This window comes from Trichosurus vulpecula, chromosome 3 (genome assembly GCF_011100635.1).
Source record: "Trichosurus vulpecula isolate mTriVul1 chromosome 3, mTriVul1.pri, whole genome shotgun sequence".
Taxonomy (NCBI): Eukaryota; Metazoa; Chordata; class Mammalia; order Diprotodontia; family Phalangeridae; genus Trichosurus; species Trichosurus vulpecula.
In genome coordinates, this window is record NC_050575.1 from 129,905,598 (window position 1) to 129,928,824 (window position 23,227).

The 23,227-nt window shown below is 40.5% G+C and overlaps 1 protein-coding gene across 2 annotated transcripts in view; it reads right to left on the bottom strand.

The window, feature by feature from the left end:
- Positions 1–23,227, bottom strand: part of MAPKAP1 (MAPK associated protein 1) — a 343,015-nt gene that overhangs the window by 48,320 nt on the left and 271,468 nt on the right. For both annotated transcript variants that reach the window (XM_036751105.1, XM_036751106.1), the window contains one exon: positions 6,431–6,571. In XM_036751105.1, the coding sequence (XP_036607000.1) occupies positions 6,431–6,571 (141 nt within the window). The remainder of the gene's footprint in view (positions 1–6,430; positions 6,572–23,227) is intronic.

Here is a 23,227-nt window from a genome sequence, read left to right on the forward strand (position 1 = left end):
CACTGTGAGGAGCCATGCCCACCGCACAGTGATCATGGTCTATGTTACCAGATCCCTTTAAGCTCTGACTTTCAACGTTATAAGATATATATTTTATGTCCTATGAACTCTTCCAGATCTAAAATGCTACACCCAATGTTTTGACATAGTATTAAGGTTTTTTTCCAGTTCTTAGATCACATGATTCTACAATTCCAAGTCCTACAATAAAGCTCCAAATAAACAGCAAACCACTCTGGCTCCAGGAAGTATTTTGAGGAGAGCCAGAGTCGATATGAGCCAAGTCCCCTTCACGATAAGACAGAATCTGTGAGACAGGAAATGTGCTGCCTTGTATCAGGTAATGTGGGAAAGAGTGACCTGAAACGTAGAAGTCAGCAAGCTAGTGCCAGTGACAAGGTACATTTCCATATAATGACAAATTACCAGGCAAAGCAACATGAGGGTGAGCCCTCTTATTTCTTAAAGTATTTCCTTGGTACACAGAAGGCCATGAGGGACCTTAGGGGAGTCCTGCTGAAATTTGTACAGTGGCCCTTCCAAGAGCTGATAACAGCAGGAGTCAGAGAAGTCCAAAGCAAGAACTTTTTGGGGTAGGAAATATGTAACAGTTGGGCATGCCCATTTTGTCATGGAGACAGGAAGTTAATCGAGGCAGCTTCAGACCCGGAATGTCTGGGGCCGACCTAATGTTCACATCACGGAAAACCATCCTGCATGAATGGTAGAGGCCCAGGGGCTCCTCTCTAAAAGGGATGATCCTGCCATTTCAGTTTTTATCCCAGTGAATGGACTCCTGGCCCATCCAGAAAGAACAGGGTACAGTGGAAGGCATGAAGGACTCAGAGACAGTAGACTGAGGTTGACTAGGAGCCAGGCCATAATCCTAAATAGTTTTTGAGAAATTAAATTTTCTTATATTTATTGTTGGAGGGTGGGCGGGAAGATTGTGCAAAGGCAGGAGAAAGAATGCTGAATCTGGAGAATATATGAAAAGAGCAACCTGATATCTCTAGAAAGATATGTGGGAGCCAAATTATGGTAGGGTTTTAAATGCCTGAGTGGAGAGCTTTGAGGGAATAGGGAGCCACTGAAAATTATTCAACAATATTTCTTATGTACGAATTATGTGTAAAATACTAAACTGGGTACTGAAGGAGATACGTGGTCCCTACCCCCATGGAGCTTATAGTTTAGGAGGGTGATATATGTACACACACACACATACACACACACACACACACACACACACACACACACACACCCCTCAATACAAAATAAAATACAAATATAAAAGAGAGATGAAAACATGTGCTACAGGAAGAGGAGGGGAAGGTCAACATAGGGAATGTCTACAAGGGAATGAGATCAAGAAATCCTTCCTGGAGAAGTCATCTGAATTGAGTTTTAAAGGATGATTTGGAGATGGGGAATTCTAGGCATAGGAAAACAGTTGGAGCAAAGGCAATGGGGTTAAAAAAAGAGGGTCTCTATGAGGAAGTCCAATAGCCCAGTTTGGTGGAGCATGAAGTACGTGGTGGGGGAGCAGTGCTAGTCAATCAACACGAATTTACTAAGTGTCCACCATGTGCCAGGCACTATATGAGAGGAGGTAAGAAAGGCAGAGTAATACCAAATTGGGGAGGGCCTTGAATGCTAGGCTATGCAGTCTGAACTTTGCTTGGGAGTCACTAGAAAGTCACTAAAGGAATTTGAGTGGAGAAGTGAAATGACTAGATCAATACATAAGGAAAATAAGCCTGGCAACGACACTAAGTACAGATCGAAGGGGAAGATGAGAGCAGACACCTGAAAAGAGGCTACTATAACAGATACGTAGTGATGAGGGGTTCAGTGAGAATGGTGGTGGTGGGAACAGAGGGGAAAGGACGGATGCACAAGCTGTTACACAAGTGGAATGCAGATGATTTGTTAAAAGACTGGTTTAATGACTGGATGAGATAGTAAGTCTACTGCTAACCTGACTACTTTTGACAACCTTTACAATTCCTAAAGTTTTTCTTGATCTCTAAATAGAATTTATGAACAAGATCCAGTGAATGGTCTGAACAGAAAGTGAGTGCAGGACAAACATCAAAATCTCTATCTTTTTTACTGTTGCTTCCTTTGAAAACAAATGTCTGGGTATGAAATAGCAGTCTATCAGAAGTTCAGCATGGTGTGGTATGGAGAGTTTCAGACTTGATGCTGAGAAACCTAGGTCTGAATCTTGGCATTGCCACTTAAAAGTTACGTGACACTGGGCAAGTCCCTTCCCTTACTCCAGGCTTTATTCTTCTGATCTGTAAAGTGAGGGATTTGGAACAGATGACCTCTAAGGTCCCTTTTAGCTGGGAAATCTTTCTAGATGACACTGAGTTATAATGGCCTTCAGGAGCGGGCAGATTCCAGCTTACAGCTGTGATATCTTTCGTGTTAATAACTCAGAGTGGTTTTGGCAAACCCTGAAGACAGGATACTCTCAGGGCCTCATACAGACACTCACCACTTAGAAGATGACGCCACAGGTGTCGAAAGTGAAATATCTTGTTCTGACTGACACAGGACAGACGGAGAGAGGAGACCATTCATTCATCAGTGTCAGGAGAGATTTGAAGAACCTGCCTAGTCAGTTGAAATAAACTAAATTATTTACTGTTCTCAGAATCCAGCGTAGTTCACTTCATTGCTCATAAAGTGTGTACTGTTTCGCTGGGCTCCACTTTGTGCAAGATTGCATTTCAATGTAAAGAAAATTCTGGACCAGAGTGAGCACTTATATTTTTAAGTCTGAATAAAGGGGTTCCCCTGTAAGGAAAGACATGGTACTTTTAACAGCCCTCATAAAGTAAGGAAACATCTCAAATATGTAGGGAACCACAATACATATCAATAATACGTATCAATGTATTTCACCTGAATTTCACAAGTTTTCTGGTTACCTTCTTGCATCCATTCCTTTTCTTCAGTTCCACTACCACCATCCTAACACAGGTCCTGATTGTTACCCACCTGGACTAAAACACTCTTCTTGTTTTGTTTTGTTTTTTTGGAGGGGTGAAGGCAGGGAAATTGGGGTTAAGTGACTTGCCCAAGGTCACACAGCTAGTAAGTGTGTCAAGTGGCTGAGGCCAAATTCGAACTCAGGTCCTCCTGACTCTAGGGCTGGTGCTCTACTCACTGTACCTCCTAGCTGTCCCCTAAAACACTTTTCTAACAGGTCTTTCCACCTGCTCTTCCCACAAATACATTTTTCAAACACTTCCAGACTGAATCTTTCTTAGCCAAAGATCTGTCATGTGACTTCTTGGCTTTAAATTCTTCAGTGAATTCCCAATGCCTACTAAGTAAAGGTCAAACTCCTCAGAATGGTGTCAAGGACCCCTACAATCTGGCACTACCTTACCTTTCAAGCTGGCTTCCACATTACTTAATTCTATTTAGTCTGCACAGGTGCCAGCCAAACTGTCCCCACCCTCCATCTAAGGCGTATGCCCTTTGGTCTTCCACTGACATGGTCACTTGGTGCTGCTGCCCTTTGGCTGAAGTGCATTCCCTATCTGATGAAACCCCATCTATCTCTGAAAACGCAACTTCCATGCTGCCTGCCTGTGCCCTGGCCTTCCTAGAGCAGTTTGTTTTTGTACCTCTCTCATCTAATACTGTGCATTATAGCTCTCGGTGTATACGTCATGTCCTTTCACCAGACTAAGAATCCCATGAGGGTGGGGATGATGTCTAATTTAAACTTCTTATCTCCCCTAAGCATCAGACAGAAGGCTCTGAATACAGTAGATCCTTAAGAAATGTTTGTTAAATTGAACTGAAACTGAATTGGACTTCCTCAGGGCTGATGAGGGCTCCATTATGACTCTGGAGACTACTCTTGAATTTCATCACAGAAACAAATAATCTGAAAATGCTTCCTTGATTTAGAAAACCCCTTAGAAACACAAGCTCCTCCCCTATCCAATTATTTATTAATTAGGAGTATCAATTATATTTGGGCATGAAAATTGAACAGATTTATTATGAAATTATGAGAGAACATCCTTTTTCTCCCGCCCTTATAACTGGTGTTAGGGATTAAAGTACAGAATTCTATAATCCCAGTGTTAGAAGGGACCTCAGAGGTCAGGCAACTGAACGCAAACCTGAGCAGGAATTTTCTCCAACACTCCTAATAAGTACCTATTCAGCCTCTGCTTCAACATTTACAGTGATGGGGAACTCACTACTTACTGAGGTAGCCTATACCACTTTGAGACAGCTCTTTGACTATTCAAAGGTTTTTCCTTATGACTAGCTCAAATCTACCTTCTTGTAACTGCGCCCAATCGGTCCTAGTTTTGCTCAGTTTCTTCCCATGTCTGTGGTTTTTAAGACTGCACCCAGAGTGGATGGATAGTCCTTAAGCTCATGGGCCTAATACAATGACCCACCAATACAAGGGGAGGCAAAATCGTGGCCACTGAAAATTCTTCCTGGATAGCTGGGCAGAACTAAAGGCTGTGCAAAGGCTGCAGAAGGGGTAGCTGAGCAGAAGAAAGACTGGAGAAGGATGCATGGTTTGTCATTCCTGGAAACAAGATGGCTAGCTCTACAGTACTGAATCTAAACCACTCAATATCTGGCTGGAGCTTTTGTTCCATCCCTTGGCAGTGCTGGTGATATTCCTGGTTCTCTTTTCAGTAATTCTATATTCTCTAAGTACTGCAAATGTCAAAATCTATCTTTGGTTTGAATGGATCAAGGAAAAAGGGGCAGCCATGTCACAGGGCGGCAGGAATGAGCAGAGAAGAAGGGCACATTGCCAAAAGCATTTGGGCTTGTTGGCTAGCATCACTGAAGTCAAAAAGGAAGAGGAAAAGGAGATATAGGTATTGTCTTGTTCTCATGGCTTCCTCTCCCCCACACCTGCTCTGTCTAAGGATGTTGGAATGAGATAGTTGGAGATTTCTCATGCACCAGCTGAAGGGTAGTAGGAAGAGGACGTCTGGGCACTGGGACCAGGCAAAGAAGGATGATCACACAGCTTCTACTTGAAACTCACTAAAGGGGGGAACCTATTATTAATTGAGGAACCTATACCACTTTCAGGCAGCTCTAAAAGGTAGGAAATATTTCCTTACATCAGGCCTAAGTCTCTCTGCAACTTCCACCTAGTATTCCTAGTTTGGCTGTGTGGGGACAAGCAAAACAAGCCTAACCCCATAGAAGATCACTGAGTGTAGAGCTGGAAGGAAACTCATTTGACAGAATGTGAAAAGGGACTTTAGAGCGATCTGCAAGGAGTCTCAGAACAAAGAATGTCAGAGCTGGAGGATATTTAGTAATAGTCTGAGCACATGAAGATTCAAAGACTGGGGTAAAGTGACTGACCCAAGGTCACACAATGAGACAGTGGCATAGCCAGAACTGGAGTCTAGGTCTCTCGACTTTATCACCACATTTTTCAGCTGATGGCACTTCAGGCTCAAGCCAAACAAAAGGTATGTCTTTATCAAGAATCATAAAGGAAGCATGCTGTTTATAAGACAAAATCTTGGTATTTGAGTTAGTCTTAACTCTTTGGTACAGATGTAAATATAAACTCTTGGGGAGTCACCAAAAGCATGCAGGTCAGTATTACAGATGAAAAAGCAATGTGCTCTATTAGAAACTGAGAACGTGAGAGTTGGAAAGTACCCTGGAGCATGGAACAGAATATCAGAGCTGGAAGGGGCTTAGGTTATGGAGACTGCTGGAACCGTGCTAAAAAGGGAAGGCGTCTCAGAACACAGGACGCAGGACACAGACTGTTAGGGTTAGAAGCCTCCACCCCCTTCTCCATATAACATTTCCAAGCTGGAAGGCCCCTCAGAGCAGGACTGCCTAAGATGGAATGATGAAAGAGATCTCCAGTTACAGAACATCAGAACTAGGGGGGATTAAGTAATCATCTAGGCCAGCCTCCTTCTCCCTAACCCACCACCCATTTTACAGATGAGATGACTGAGGTCAGAGAGGAGAGATGACTTGTTTAAGGACACATATATTTAGAGAAAAGAGACAACTAAAAAGAAGTTATTCCAAAGGCAGCTTGTGGGAGACATTAAGTTCTCTAGTCAATTATGTAGAACAAAAATTATGGAATCTTACATATAAATGAATCCATTTGAAAAGAGAGCCTCAAGTCCCTTCTACTTCCAATCTGCTTCTTAATAAGCAGGAAGACAAGCTGGAGCAATGAGCATTCATCATTCCCTCAGGTGGGAAAAATTACATATTTTAAATTTCATTGTTTGGACAATTTCTCAGAAAATAAATTACTTCTAGTCATTTGGGCCACATAAAAGTTGCGCACGATTTCACGCCACACTCGCATGCTGCGGTATTCAAGAAAGCTGAGGATTTACAAAGTGAAACTGGCCTTGTATCTGTGCCTTACCTAGTTGCACATCCGTCGTGAATCTGAGTCGGTGAATCATGCTGACTTTGAAAGATTTGTAATGGTGACTGGACAGCATGTCTTGGACTGTGGCTATGTCAGTCTGAGGATCCTCCTCCGAAATCCCTTCTCCCCTGGAACCTGTGAGAAATCAACAGCGTGGTCAAATATGTGAAGATACAGAAAAACTGGACAATAGCATATGGCTAAGGTCACTGGGAAAAGTTAAAGTAACTTGGATTATTTAAATTTGGAGAAGATAAAGCAGAGAAGTGACTTAATATCACAGGGTGATCTAAAAAGCAATGGAAAGGCATGTGGTAGAGGTCAGCAGGCTGCATAAGGTTCCCAATGAGGATGTGTCACAGGAAGTCGAGTAAGATACATCTTAAAGGGCAGGTAAAAGTAGGCAGGGGAGTTATGGAGCAAGAATGAGGGAGAACAGTTGATCGACCACATGCTGTATTGGTAACCATAAAAGATATTTTAAAAAAACAACAAACAATAGAGAAAGGCCTTCAGTAAATCACCCAAATCCTAGGAGGAAAAGTATGGATGAAAACTGCAGAGAATGGGAAGGGGAAGGTGGGTTGCTTATCTGCACTGAACAAGAAGGAACACCATACCAGTAGGTTCAGAGCCCCCTGTAGTATTGGAGAGGAGTGAACAGAAACCTAAGGATGTCATCTTCATCCACCTAAAATAGCCAGTTTGGCAATGGGCTTCTTTTCCAGGCTGATCTCATATTACTACCACTACTACTACCACTACTACCACTACTACCACTACCACCACCACCACCTCTACCTCCTCCTCCTCTCTTCTGGACTCCATTTTCTAACCAAAGTGGATTACTCACCCTTCACTGTAAGAATAGCCAACAATTCTATAGTGATTTATTTAAAGTTTGCTAAATGCTTTATGCGTGTGCTTTCATTTGATCCTCCACAACATCATGAGGTAACAACTACAGGTTTTATTACACCCATTTTACAGATGAAGAAACAGGTTTAGAAAGGAAGAGTAACTTTTCCATGGTCAACCAACTAGTGCTAGAGGCAAGATTTGAACTTGGGATTAATTCACTGAGTTTAGTGTTTTTCACAATAGTACACCATTATTCTCACTTCTACCACAATCCCTGCCTCTTTAAATTTAACTCATTCTTCAAGGTCCAACTCAGGAGCCCTTTCCTCTGTCAAGCCTCCTCTAACATTGAGAGATCGTCATTTGATCTCATAGAACTTATTTATTACCTTATTTCAACCCTTTACAACCTTGCTTCCATTCTCATCATTCAAATGGAACTGCTTTCTCCAAAGCTATTAATGATTAACTCCATCCAGAATCTGTTGGCATTTCCTCAGTTCTCATCCTGCTTGACTTCTCTGCAACAAACTGCTGACCACCTTCTCCTTCTGAATATTCTCTTCTTCGGCGTTTTGGCAACATTACCCTCTCTTGGCTCTCCTTAGTGTCATTCACTGGCTCATCATCCCTGTCCCTTCTTCTGTTGTGGATGTCCTCCAAGACTTGTCCTGGGCACTCTTGACTCCTCTCTCTGGACTCCCTCTTGATGATCTCATCAGCTTTCATGGGTTCACCCCTGACATGGACTATCGCCTCCTAATTTTTCTCCCTGAAGTGTCTCCTCACTTGTTTCCTCTGCACAGCTGCCACAATGATATTCCTAAAGCACAGATATGACTATATCAATCTCTTATTCAATATACTCCAGTGGCTCCTCAAGGACTAGAATCAATATGATTTCATCTTTATCTCATCCTTTTAAGTGTCTATTTTAAAGTTTTACAATATACACAGTTATTGGTACAATAGTATGTGTATGTAATTTATAAATTAAACAAACATACACACATACATATATGGCTTAACAATTTTTTACTGAGAGGAGTACATGACCAAAAAGGTTTAGAGACCACTGGGCTAATTATGCTCTGTTAAGTTCCTTTTCTGTCTTAATTTTTGATGAATGAATGAATGAAAGAATGAAAAAGCTTTTATTAAGCTATGCATTGCGCTATATACCGATGCTACAAAGAGAGAATTGAGATAATAATATCCTTGCTCTTCAGGAGCCCTCACTCTAATAGGTGGTACATCTGTAGTCAGATGGTAAGTTTGGTGGTCTTTCAGGTACAGCAACAGCAGGTCAGAAAATAAGGCCTAGTGGTCCTTTATGGAACAGCAATAGAACAGATGGCAATGACCTTGATGTTCTTAGGTCCCTTACAGTTCTAACATTCTGCATTCTAAAAATTACCATCCACTTCTAATATTCTCTGCTTGAGCACTTCATGTTCTAAGGTCCCTTCTTTGTTCTAATGTTTTCATGAGGGTGGCTAGTTATTGCCTATAGTATTTAATGATAGTTCATTTCTCCAAATCTATGCTTTAACTGAAACATAACTGACAAAAATGCCTGTTAATTTCTATTTTAGGACATTTTAAATGTGGAAATTTTGGCAAAAATATGAAAACTTTTAAATGTTTTAGAATTTTTTTTTGCGTAAATGCAATTACCTGCAACAACTCCATTCTGACATCTGAGCTGGAGAACTTTAATTATTTACTAATTGTTATTTCCTCAATATTGCAGGTATTAGACATAGAAAGAAAGAGGTAACATCTCATTAAGCTAATATGCCAGTTACTAGGGGCAAACAACAAAGGAAAAACAACCCCACACTCAAGATTGTACATTTTATGATGTTGGATTAAAACCAATTTAAAAATTACTATAACGTGACATATAATTTTTTACTGAGCAATTTCAGTGCCAGCTGCTAATAAAGCATCTTCGCTGTAAATGATAATTCAGATGCTTTTAGATAAAGTGGTGCATAAATATGGGGGGAAATTGATTTAGTTTCTTGTAGAAGATACTGAAGTATGACACATTTTGTTTAATACACCAGCTAATGTAGTCCTAAAAGCTGAAACAACTGCCAGTTTTCAGTCCTAAATTTGCTGGGGGAGATTAATGAAAACTTTATATTTTGCTGAAATGTTAATAATGGGCAGATGAGACGATGGGATTTTAGTAGAGGTCTTAAAGCTACGGAGCACCCAGCAAAAGGCTTGTCAATTTCTATATATTAATTTGGTTTAAGACTTATGTAGTTGGAGCTGGCTCAACACACTAATGCTTCCTACATTGACCTTCTACTCTCTGCTGGTGTAAATTCATAAGCCATTTGAGGATTTAAGCTTAAGAGTGATACTTCAGTGAGTTTCTCAGCCTTGTCCTGAGCAGGCAAAGGGATTGTTTGCTTTCGTGATAAGGGCAATAAGGGAAAGGAGAATCCAGAGACTGATGTTAAATACACACTAGAAATCGAAAACCAATGGGAATAGTTTGCAGTCTTGAGATTTCTGGAATGTTTCTCAAAGAAGGCAAATCTGCTCAGTGGGTCTGTATGGCGGTCTATAAATGAGGTCCATCTACAGACATTTATTGCTTTCTCATCATCTGTTCAGTTGTTATACAATTTTAAAAATCATTTCAAATGTTGCCTCCTCCAAGGAGCTTTTCCTGACTCTGTGTTGATAATGACCTCCTGCCCCTCAGATGAAATACAGCATACTTGGCCCTTCTCTAATGGATCTGTCATGTAATACTGGTGAAAATGGCTATTTGTATAGATGCCATATCCTTTTATTAGACAGAATGTTTCTTGAGGGCAGGGAGCATGTCTTATCCAAAATTTTTCTCTCTTCTAAGCACTTGGGAACAATACTCTGCACACAGTAGGTGCTTAACAAATATGTGACGAAGCTCTGAGCTCATGAATGGGTTCATCTTGAGTCTGTGATAAATCTCTTTTGACACTTGTTTTCATTCAAGGTTTCCTTTCGAAACATAAGAAATGGGTTCATGTACAGGATTGAATTTGAAAGAAAGAAAGTGTCAGGTCCTACGTTAAGGGCTGAGAACAAGAAAATAAATATGGGACATGTTTTATTTAATCCAACAAAAACCAAAAGATTTTCATCCAAGCCCATAAAGAATCAAAACAACTGCCCTCCCTTTTTTGGTGTCTCTACCCTCCTCAGACATCTTCTAGACTATTATACCATTTTGAATACTTTGCTCCCCATTCAAGAGTTGCTAAAGCAATGTTTCTGCCCCTAGTGGGTCTTCTCCTTCCTTATGGATCTAAATATGGCTTCCAACCTAAGATCAGTGCCCTGTGTGAAGAACCCTTTCAAAGGAAAAGAATTTGGGATTTCTAGGCAATGAAACAATTCTCTTCTCTGGCAGGCCTTCCCTTTGGCTTTTCCCACATGACTCACAGCACCAGAAAAGGAATGAGTCCCAATTGCTTGTCCATGGTGTGCCCATCCATCCTTTTAAAGTGTTCATTTGGCAGTGGCTCATTCTTTCCTTTTGTATCTTTTTGTAGCCATGGTCTTGGCTCTTCCTCTATAGGCCTTTCTCTGAGGATGGCTGCATCTGTGTGTAGCTCCACTCTTCTGTCTTTCTGTTCCCTTTTCCCCTCTTTCCAGTTCAGTCAAGTATGAACTTCATTAGCTATGAGGTATCAAGTTGGGAATGTGAGTTGATGCCAGAACAAAGGGCTACTTCCATGGGGCCAACAAGGGATGAGAAGCTGGTTCACACTTTTTCAAAGATTTCACTAGAAAGAAGGACTTACCAAGCTCCTCCTGAGAAATGACCACTACGGTTGTAAAGTCCAATGCTGTTATCAGTAATTAAATGAAAAAACAACCACAGTGTGTTTACTTTCATTAATACCAGTCTCCTTTTGAAGGTCAAGACAGATGACAATGACACCTTCAGGGCCTTTACAATGTATTTTGTCAAAGCCTACTGGGTTGATGTTCTGTGCTATGGCTTAGCATCTTGTATTACATTGTATCAAACCCTTATATTAGAGAACATTTTAGGGATGCACTGTTATACATCATATTTTTGGTGAGTTTAAGAACATTTTAAACACTCCAGTCTATATGAATTGGAACTAAGGGGTCTAAAGTATGCCCTAATAAAGCTGTGGTGGAATGGAAGGAAAAGCAGACTAAAAGTCAGAAGATTCCAGGTTTGAATCCTGATGTGGTATGCAGTAGAGAGAATATTCATTCAGCTTAAGAGTCAAAGGATCTTACAAACACAGACTGAGAACCGGAAGGGAATTTAGATGCCATGGAAGCCAACACACTCTATACACATATGAAGAAACTGAGGCTCAAAGAGGTGATTTGGCCAGGGATAGTCATCTAATTAATGTTTGAGCCAAGGTCTGAACTTGGATCCGTCAGACATAAAGTCCAGTGCTCTCTCCAACATACTGCCTAGCTGCCATGGACATCAGGTTTTCAAAATCTGTCTCCAACAATCACTAGTTGTATGACCATGTAGTAAGCCAGCTAAGCTATCAGAACATCCATTTGTTTTTCTGCAGAATGAAGTTAAAAATGTCTGTGCAACTTAACTCACAGAGTTACTGAGGAGCTCAACTCAGATAATAAATGTCAAAAATAAAATCAACTGCATTGGAAACCTTAAAGCACTCCATTTGCTCTCTCTCTCAAATCTATCTATGTAGGTCGGCTACTAGGACTTCTAGCGCCACCATAGTTACTAGCTCACAAAATACTTTGTTTATTGTTTATGCCCTTGCTATACAATATTCTGTCATACAGTTATCTGTGTTTGTATCTTCCTGGAGCATAAGCTCCTTTGGGGCAGGGTTTGTCCCATCTTAAAGTACCGAAGCAGAATGAACTTGGCCACAGCATAAAAGAGGAGGAGGAGTGGGTCTAGGGCTTTGGTCAAGGTTTCAGCTCTGGGTCGCCTGGGTCACCTGAAGCAGGCCCCTTCCCTTCTCTGGGCTTTAGTTTCTACACTTGTAAAATGATGAGGCTGGACTAGGTGATTTCTAGATCTCTTTGAAATCACAGGCTACTAGGATCTGAACTTTAGGTTTTCCCAGCACAGACACCCCACTGGCACACTAGATGCTTGATAAATGTTGAATTATTTACAGGATGGCAGTTCCGGTGGTAACAAAATGAGAAAAGCCAGAGGAAGACGGAATGGAGAAGGAAGCAAAAAGTGTAACTGCTCCAAGTAAATGATGCTGACAATAAGAGCAGCTCTAAAGGCGCTGTTGCTTTATGCTTCACACTCGTCTATACCTCACTTGTGAAGAAAGGACTACTGTTCCCATTTTAAAGATGAGGATTCTGAGGCTCACAGAGGGAAGGGACAGGGAGGGGAAGGGGTCTTCTGAAGTCCCCCATCTGGTAAGAAGTGGAACTAGGACTGGAACCCAGTTCTCCTGACTTTAAGATGAGCTTTCTTTATACCCACGGTGCTACAGAGACTTGCTTTGGGTGAGGGGGCTGGTTACACGGCTGTTAAATGTCTCCCCATCAGCACTTATCTGTGATAAAACGGATTGTGCCTTTAGAGGGTGTGCTCCACTTCACAGGCCTGAGCTTTAGAAGGACCTCTCATTTTAGAGCTGTGCTTCAAAGGTGTGAAATGACTTATGGAAGTAAGGAGCAGAATCTGGATTTGAACCCAAGTGTGCTGAATTCCAAATTCTGTGCTCTTTCCATTAAGCCAAAACTGAATTCAATCTCTATTTCTTAATAGCTACAACCCCTCATGATTTACAAGTGTTTTCCTCATAATAACCTTGAGAGGTTTGTTGTGCAAGATGATCACCCCCATATTAAAAAAGAAGAAACTGGACTTGAGTAAGCCAAGACTGGTACCTGCACTTCTGCAGTCCCAATTTGGTTCAGAGCTCTTTACGCATACATACACATACATACCCTGTGCCACACACCACTATGGGACTGTGGAAAATGTAGCCATTGAGAAAAATCTTACTGGTCTCACTCCTTTCATTTTCTGACATCCATCATAGTTTTTTCAAAGGCCTTTCAAGTCCCGAAAGCCTCGTAAGCCCAAAGCTTCCCTTCTATTCAACGCTTTCCCCTGTTCATTGTTCAATTTTGCCAGTCTCTTAAAAACAATCAATAGGGGATAGACTGTAATACACACACACAACTCTATCACTCAGTGACAGTAATCTCAGTACAGCCATCAGGATCACACACCCTTCTCCAGAACCTGCCATGTTACCATCAGAATAGGAATGCTTCCTGTCAGTGTTTAATTGATTAAACTACTGGAGCTGAAGCTGGCTACGCTGGAGGGCTTTCCACTGGGATTCTTTAGACCCTCTATAAATCAGGGTAATCTTATTTTATGGGGCCATCAGACGGAAACGGATGGAAATTTGGAAAACTGCAGCTCATGGGTGAGAGCCAGAAATTTCCCCACACATTAACAACTCCTCTTCCTAGAGCACTTTGAGATTTATAAAACCTCTTTCTCACAATACTGTGAGTAGGCAGGGTAAGCTTTATTATCCCATTTTACAGATATAGAATTGAAGCTCATTAACTAAAATCACCTAGCTAGTAAGTGTAAGGAATGAGATTTGAACCTAGATCTCCTCACTCCAAGTCCAGCGTTCCTTCCACTACACCACACTGCCTTCTGCTAAAAAAGGCTTCTTACTCAAAGTGACAAATCCAGAACCATGCCATCTAAGGATAAGCTAAAAGTAAGGAGGCTGTTCGCCCTGATGAAGAGAAGACTTGAAGAAGGACATGGTAAAGGATGGACGTGGTTCCAATATCTGAAGGGTAGGCATGAGGGACTAGACTTAAGCTTGACCTCAGAATGCAGATCTAGGACCAATGAAAAGTTACCAGGAGGTAGATTTAAGAAAGATGCCCTTTCCAGACATGGATAATATGTTGTACTTGATTATACTTATTTGTTACAAGGGAGAACTTCTATTTAGGGTGGGGGAAATGAGCATAAACAAAACAAAAACACACAGAAGAAAATAGGTATTTAAAAAGGTAGATAAGATGAGCACTTTGGTTACTACCTTGCTAAATTTAATACATACGTTTAAAAAGCAGTTCAAGATTTCATATACAATCCTCTTTTTTTTTGTTCTTTGTATACTGGAATGTTTCATTTTTTGATTAATAATAAAATAATTGGTTTATAATAACAGATTAATAATAAAATAAGAATATTAAATTGTTATGACACTATTATTTATTAATTTTAAAAGGAAAAACTTTTTTAAAATTAGAGCTGCTAAAAAATGGAATGAACTACCTTGGATGGCAATGAATTTCGTGCTACTAGAGGTATTCAAAAGAGGCTGCCCTTCGAGATGAGAATCTTGTTAAGATACAGGTTAGATTCAAGTCAATAAGTATTTATTAAGCCCCTACTGCATGCACCAGGCACTACGCTAAGTGCTAGCAATACAAAAACAAAAATGAGAGAGTCCCTGCCCTCAAGGAGCTTATGTCTACTGGAGACACACAAGATATGCACAGATAAGCAAATACAAGAAGAGATAAGGGCCTAAACTAGGTTATAGTATGAGTTGAGAGGAGGGGAAATGTCTGAGATGTTGTAAAGGAAGACTAGATGACCACTTAGCTCTGACTTGAGATTCTATTATTCTATCAAATTCTAAGGCTACAGTGAAAGGTTTAAATGCCCAAAAAATTCATTTTAACTTCTCCAACTGTTCAAAAGATATGCAATTCTGACAATAACCCCACAAGTGCTTTTCCAAACTTCCCTATCCCATTCTCTCTTCTCACAAGGGTACCACTATAGTTCAGGCTCTCATCACCATCAACAAGTCACTTCCTCTCTCATTTCAGATGCCAACTCCTTGCTACAGACTTTCCTCATCCCTCAGCCTGGACAATTGCTATTACTTCTGAAATGACCTCCCAGGCTGACATCTCTGTCTATTTCAATCCACCCTCTACACAGCTATTAATTTTCCTAAAGCACTGGTCCAATCATGCCACTCTCCTACTCGAGAAATGCTAGTGCCCATTCCCTATTTATGTTAGCATAAAATATAAACTGTTTAACTTTTAAAGTCTTTCACAAGTTGACCCCAACCAAACTTTCCATTTGTGTTGGATATTATTCACCTTCCTGAAATTCTCGGTCTAGACAGACTGGCCTTTTTGCTGTCCCTCCCTCACACATGACACTTCATCTCTGGTCTCCATGCTTTTGTACTGGCTGTTCTCTCTGCCTGGAATACTTTCCTTCTTCACTTCTACCTTTTAGAATGCCTTCTTTTTTTCAAAGTTCAGCTCAAGTTTTCCCTACTATATGAAGCTCCTCCTGATCTGGTCAGCCGCTAGCACCATCCCCACAAAATTTATCTGGTATTTCTTGTGTAAAAACTTATATAGTCATACACGATAGAACGCAAATTCCTCACAGGCAAGAACTTTCATTTTTGATTCTGTATCGCCAACACCATGCATGATGCTAGCCATGCAGCAGGCACACAGAACAAGCTTGTGACTCAATGATTTAGAAATTGTGGCCTACATTTGGCTAGAGGGCTGCATGAACTGAGCTGAAGCCCTGTGGAAAAGAACATTGGTCAGTGGCCTTGGGTTCAAATTTCTGCTCCATTATTCATGGAACCTCTATAAGCTTGGCGAGGACATTTGCCTTCTCCAGGCCTGAGTTTCTTCAACTATAAAAAGAAGGGGTTGGATTAGTTGAATCCTTAGGTCCCTTCCAGCTTAAATCTTATGATCCCTTTCCTTCTACCTCTGGGTAAGACTTTTCTCCCTGGGAAGCTGCTTTGGCACAATGCTGACCTGGCACCTGGAGTCTGTCCAGTCCTAGCTGACATACAAGCGTACCCTAATATATGATGATATTTAAGAGACATAACCAAATTATTAGCTAGTGGGTTAGAGCATAGGAATTCACATATGAGCTGCAAATCTCTATGCCCTCACTCAAACCAAAGACAAGGGCAGTGGTATTGCAAACATGTTTCCTTACTGCTTTAATGTACTAGTGTATTGCTTAATGAAAGTTCTTAATTGTAATTCAATTAATTACATACACAGAGTCCCCAATTACATTTTCCAATAAGACATTGGCTGTGATACAGGTCTAAATGCACTTAACCAATTTTAATATATTAAGACCAATTTCCCTTGAATACTAATTACTACCTAATGATAAAATGAGAAAGGGGAACTTTCCAGGAAGGGGATAGAGAAAAATGAAACTAATTAGCCTTGAGTATTTTGGAACTTCTCACTCCAGACAGCACAAAACAGGCTCTTGTTGAGAGACGAGGTGAGGGTAAAGCTCAGCATTCATTTGGCAAACATTTATGAAATGCCTTAAGTTGAAGATCTGAAGGCAGATAGGACACAGACCTGTTCTCAGAGAGTTTATAATCTAATGGAGGGAAATATAGAAATAAAACTACCTATGGCACAACGAGAACAAGGTGAGTGGAGATGTCAAAAGTTCATGCTCTTACATAGAAAATGCTATGAGAAGTTTAAAAAGAAAATAATCCCTTTCACTTGGGAAGTGGGTGGGTGCAGTTTGGAGAAAAGGTGGAATCAAAGTTGGGCAGGAAGGACCAGAGACCTGGCTGTCTGCAACTGGTAAGCTAGCTCTTGAGCCCAAAGATTATCAATGTCTGTGTAAATTTCTGGGAAATCTGAGGAAGAGAGAGAAACGGGAGGGAGGCACGGTGAAGGGGGAGAAAATGAAGGATCAAGAGTGGGAGGTGGCATAGTGCAAAGAGTACTGGATTTAGTAGGACTTGCCAGCTCCACTGGCAGAACCTTTGAGAAGCCAAGAGTCACTTCTATACCAAGAAATCGTTAGTAGCAGACATACACACTTTTACATTAATATTGAAAGCCAGAGCTCACATTTCCAGTTTGCTTTTTTACAACTGCCTTCCTCTCAATTGCCCTATAAGGTTGATGGTGCCAACATCAGTTGTGGAGAGGAAAAGTGAGCTCGAGGTATCTAGATGCCCAGCCCTAAGCCATACTTGTGGGGAAGAAAGATACATGTAAGACACACGTATCCAGGGAACTACAAGGTAAAAGAGAAGAGCAAATGTACAGAGATCTCGTTCATTCCCTGAAATATCAAATAATATAAGATGGTGAGGAAATGGTATAACAATAACATGGGGAGTACGAGCATTAGTATTCTCATCTTAGGAATGAGGAAACTGCAGCCTGAAATACCTCAAGGATGGTGCACTATGGAGGGAGGAGACTGGGGTTTCAGTATGGCTGGATCATTTAACTGGGATATCTGGGGCAAGGCAAATTACCTGTCCTCTTAGGATCTGGGTCTTCTCAAATGCAAAAAAAGGGAGGGACATGGAATTCCCTCGTAGCTCTGATGTTCGAAGTCTCATTTTCTAAGGTTCTTTCCAGCTTAGTTATTCAATGTTCTTATATTCTATGCTGATAAGCCTTATCTGGATCTGATATTCTATGTTCTAACATTAACAAAATTTATAACTGTTACGAGACTTCAGAAATCATCTAGCCCAAACTCATTTTAAAGATGAGAAAACTCAGTTCTTGAGAGGTAAAGTGATTTCCAAAGGTAGCAGGTACTCTGCACTGGTAGAAGGAGCATTCACACACTTATGATACTGGGACTCTTTTGAAATATTTTAGAATGAATACTGCAATATGCTGATAGGATAGGGACAGAGATCAGGCCTGATGCTTCATTCATATTAGGGACTCCAAGTGAAGGAAACTCTATCTACCAACGTAGACTGGCATCATCTCAGAAATGTATAATCTTAGTTGGCTGACCTGAACCAAGTCTTCCTGTCTTGGAGACCAAGTCTCTACTTGCTACACCATGCTGCCATCAATTTAAAAAACACAACCACACCTCCTATTTTGACAGGGCTTCAGGGTATACAAACAGCTTTCCTACCAATAAGAACTCATTTCTACAGTGCTTGAAAATGTGCATGGCATTTGCCTCATTACAACCCTGTGAGGTAGGTGGAACATTATTATTACCCTCATTTAACAGACGAGTAAATAGAGACCCAAAGAGTTGATACTACTTCTCTATAGCCATAGGGTAAGGCTGGGTATTTTTCCCCTCTGTAAAATGAAGGAGCTGGACTAGATGGTCTCTAAGTCTTTTGTGTACTAAGTCCTATGATCTCCTAAGTGGCAGAGCCTGAAAGTATTCAGCTACTCACATACCCAAGTTTCTACTCACAAACAAATCTTATTTATATCATATCATTTCCTTCTGCCTAAAAAATCCTGTTGAGGCACCACAAAATGACATTTAAAGTTATGAGGGGCTTTGATATTTAAAGTGCTGTAGTTCATGCAGAAGGAGGTCGAGTGAGTAGGGCAGAGTTTCCCCAGCACTAACTAACCCCCAGGGTGTCTCCTCTGTTGGCACAGAGTACCTAAAAGGAGGAGAAATGCACCAATTATCAATCAGGATAATGAAGAGTGTCTGGAAAATTACCAGAAATCTTTAGAAAAAACAAACATTCCTTTCTCTTTCCAATAGCAGCCTTTTTCTTCTTTCCTTTTTCTATTTAACAACAAAACAGAACAAAGATGAACAACAAACAAGTGACATTCTCTACAAAAATTCTGCATTAGCTCCCTCAGTGCTTTTGCTGGCACCAACTCTGAACCTCCTGGATCTCTAAGAGGCACCTCATCAGGCAGGTCATATTTAAAGGCCTTGGGAAGCTCTGTGATTTGGGCTCTGTCACTTCAATTCTCTGGACTTCAGGGTCTTTATCTAGAAAGTGAGGTCACTGTCACACTTATATAATGTCTTCATAAAACCCTTGGGAGGCATGGAGTAGAAGAATTATCTCCATTTTATATATAAAACAGGGTGAATGATCAAGGATCTGGCACTGGAGAGGGCTCTGGAGACTATCTAGACCAATCCTCTCATTTTAGAATTAAGCAAACAACCCTAGAGAAGGAAGGTGACTGGAACACTAGAGAACTAATAAGTGACAGTTGGAATTTTTATTCCAGATGTTGTGTTGTCTACTTGGCCCCAAAGTTTGTAAGTGATGGAATCTGAACTTCAATCCTTGTTTCCTGACTTAAAACTCAGTGCTCTTATTGCTAAGGTTCCTCCTAGATTTAAAATTTTGTAAATCTGTCAAGAAACAGATATCCATACATATAAACACATACATGTTTATACCTACCCACAAACTATGGATTCAAATTCATCTGGAGTATTTCTGTCACGGCTTATTTCCCTCACCAGCCACACTAATACCTGGATTCATCAAAAAAAGGTTCTATTTACTATCCTTTGGGGGAATTTTCCTTTTTTCAAATATTCAAAAAGCTTGAACTTGATATTTCACTAAATCATTAAGCCTAGTTCCCTTTCCCAGATCACTGGAAGGGAATATTATTATTTTTGAGTTTTTCTACCTCTAAAAGAGTGAGTTCAGTTTAATTCAATAAACATTTGTTACGTACAAAGTCCCTTTGGGTCTCTAAGGAGGTCCAAAGGTCTGTGCTGATGTTCAAATCGTTCTAAGTCTTAGAATCATGAACCTTAGAACATAGACTATTAGAGCTAGAAGATAGAGACCTTAAAGCAGAACATCAGGTCTGGAAGAAGCCCGAGAGCATACATTAATTATGTATTATTATACATAATTATTTCAGAACTGGAAGGAACATTAGAGATCATCTAGTACAACTCTCATTTAAAATTATTTAATATACAAACTAAGACCTAGAGGGGCTAAGTGACTTGCCCAGATTCATATGAAGTCAGTGACAGGATTAACAAAAACCAAGACCACAAAGTGACTGTGCTCTTAGGAACAGCAGATTGAAGCAACCCCTGGGGTCTTCTAATTATTTCTAAGCAGCCTCTATTTAGAAACGATAGTAACTAGAGTCACTTTTCGGGACTACTTTTCTTGGGGAATGTCTTAGCCTAAGAGGTGAATGTCAGGGAAGTTTGTTGGGGTCACAGAAATAATTCAATTCAACTCAATAAATATTGTAACTGCCTACTATGTGTCAAGTCTTGCTCCTGGCCTAGAAATAAAAGTGAAAGGGCAGTTTCTACTCTAGCATCGTAATGCCCTAATATCAGATAGTAGAGACAGGATACACACAAGGTGGAACACGACAGCAAGAGAGAAAGCCGGCCAAGTGCTAAGGCTCAGGTTCGGCTGGAGTAGAAGGACATCTCTTACGACAGTTTTCTAGCCCAGAAGGGCAGCGTGCAGCGGTAGTGGACACAGCGCTGGATTTGTAGCCAGAGGATCTGAGTCGGAATCTTGTTGAATACTTGCTGCCTGTATAACTCTGGGCTTCAGTTCCCTTGTTAATAAAATAAGGAAGCAGGAGATGATAATCTCTAGGTCCTGTGGAAGAAGAATGAGGGAAGGAAGACCAAGGAGATGGCCCTTGAGGAAGGCTACCATGAGAAAGGTTTCAACAGGCTTATGTTATGTAAACAGAGGGCGTGTGTCCAACAGGGGGATGGCCTAAAGGAGTATCTGGAAGGCAGGATGATATAACACAGCACACATTTATTAAGTACCAACTACAATATGATATACATTTATTATCTACTTACAAGTCAGGTACAGTACTGAGCCTCGGGGATACTTACAAGAAAAGGGAAGACAGTTCTTGCCCTTAAGTAGCTTACAATCTCTAGCGGATGGGAGTCTGGAGCAAAGTACAACAAAAAGGAATTCAAACTGCAAAGCTTAAGGATTTTGGCTTTTTTTCTCCTTCAACAGGCCAAGACCTGGGCAAAAATCCTAAATCTTGGTTCCTAAGCAGAGATATTTACCATCTTTAGCTCCATTTTCAAATTTTACCTTCTTAAATACTGCCAAAGACACCATTTTATGACCCCCAGAAGACTATCATGACATCATTATACAACCCTTACCATCAATGCCGTCATATTTAGTGAAACTTACACCATCAATACCATTTACCATTCTGTGACCCTTGGACTGAAAACTTCCCTCAGAGACCTGAGGTGTGGTGGTGGCTCAAGGTGCTCAAGGCTATGCCAGGTGATTTCAAACTCTGGCTGGTCCTCCCAAGCTAGAAAAGTTTTGAGTTTGGGCCAAGAGATAGATGCTGTTGTCCAAGGACCACCTAATGATGTCTTGGAGAAGTTCACTGGTAAAGTCTTGGCCATTAGGATATACATTGTTTTTGGCTACTGCAACTGTTGAAGAATCCCATCTGCTAAGGGTTGTAATCTGTCTCTGGGAATCCCTATCAATTAAATAATGGATGTTCTGAAGTACTGAAGTATGAATGGAAAGAACAGAGTTAAATATAAAAGCTTTTATCAACAATTCTTAAAGTTCTGATGTAACAGGAAAGGAGAGAGCTCTGGATGTGGAGTTGGAGGACAAGTGTTTCAATATCAACTCCGTTACTCAATATCTACTTAACCTTAAGGCAAGTCATTTATGAGCTTTGCTTTTATTCTGGCCCTCATTTTCTTCATCTGTAAAATTAAAGGTTTGGACTAGATGATCTCTAAGATCCTTTAAGTACAGATTTATCTTCTACCTTTTTGCCATCACAGCATCTAGATCAGAATGATCCATACTGAGTGTAGTAGAGCTGGAAGAGACCTTAGAATACAGAACAGAGTATTAAAATTAGAAGGGATCTTAGAAGACCACAGGAACATATAATGTTGGGAGTTGGAAAGGACTTTGGGGCACAGAACACTGAATGCTGAATGAGACATTATGAGACATTAAAATCCTCTAGGCCAGTGGGTCTTAACTTAGGGTTCACAGACCTCCACAGAGTCTGTGGGTAGATTTCAGAGGTCCATGAAGTTGGATGGGGAAAAAACCAAACCAAACCAAACTACATCTTTATTTTCAGTAACATCTAACTGAAATATACCATTTTTGGTAATTATTCAAAAGCCATACTCTGAGAAGGGGTCCACAGATTTTACCAGACTGCAGAACGGGTCTCTGACGCACAAAAAAGTTAAGAATCCATAATCTAAACTAATCCACTCAGTTTCTTGACAAAGAGATTGAGGTTCAAATAGAGGAAGTAAGTGGCTTGTTCAAGACCATGGAGCAGATAAGTAGAATTCAAATCAAAACTTTCTGACTAGTCTAGAACACTTTCCCTTACACTTTGTTCTGTGTTGCTTATGAGGGAAGAACTAGGACCAATGAGTGGAAGTTAAACAGACACATTTCAGCTCAATATAAAGAAGATCTTTCTAACACAACTGAACTGTTGAACAATGAAACAGGCTTTATCTTGGTGGCTGGGGGGTCAGAAGAGTAAGTGTTCAAGGAGAGGTAGTTCCTATCCAAAGATATTCTCATTCTCTCTCTCTCTCTCTCTCTCTCTCTCTCTCTCTCTCCCATTCTAAGGCTAAGATTCCATTTTTTCAAAGTTTGATTTAGAGGCTTGCTAGCAACAGAACAGAAGAAATTCTTTAAGATTTTCAAATTTTCCTTAAAAAACTAGGCTAAAAACAGCTCCTGCCTCCTATTTCAGAAATCACACATGGTTAATACTTCAAAAAGTTTTGAAAATGTTGGGTGCATTGCAGAGTGATATTGACAGGATAAAATGTGCTGGATACCAGTCACTTTATCCACTAAATATTGTGGGTTTCAGAAAAGGAGCTATATTTCCAGACCATGTTCAGGGTTGATCATAACTTTACCAGTATACAGTTTAACAGAAAAAGATTAATCATGAAGCCATAAACAGTATATAGCCTATTTACCAAAAGGTAGGGAATCAATCATTTCACTTTGGAATATTCTTTTGGCTCTTGTTGACAACTCTTGCTGTAAGGAACAAAGTGCCTTCCAAACCCCC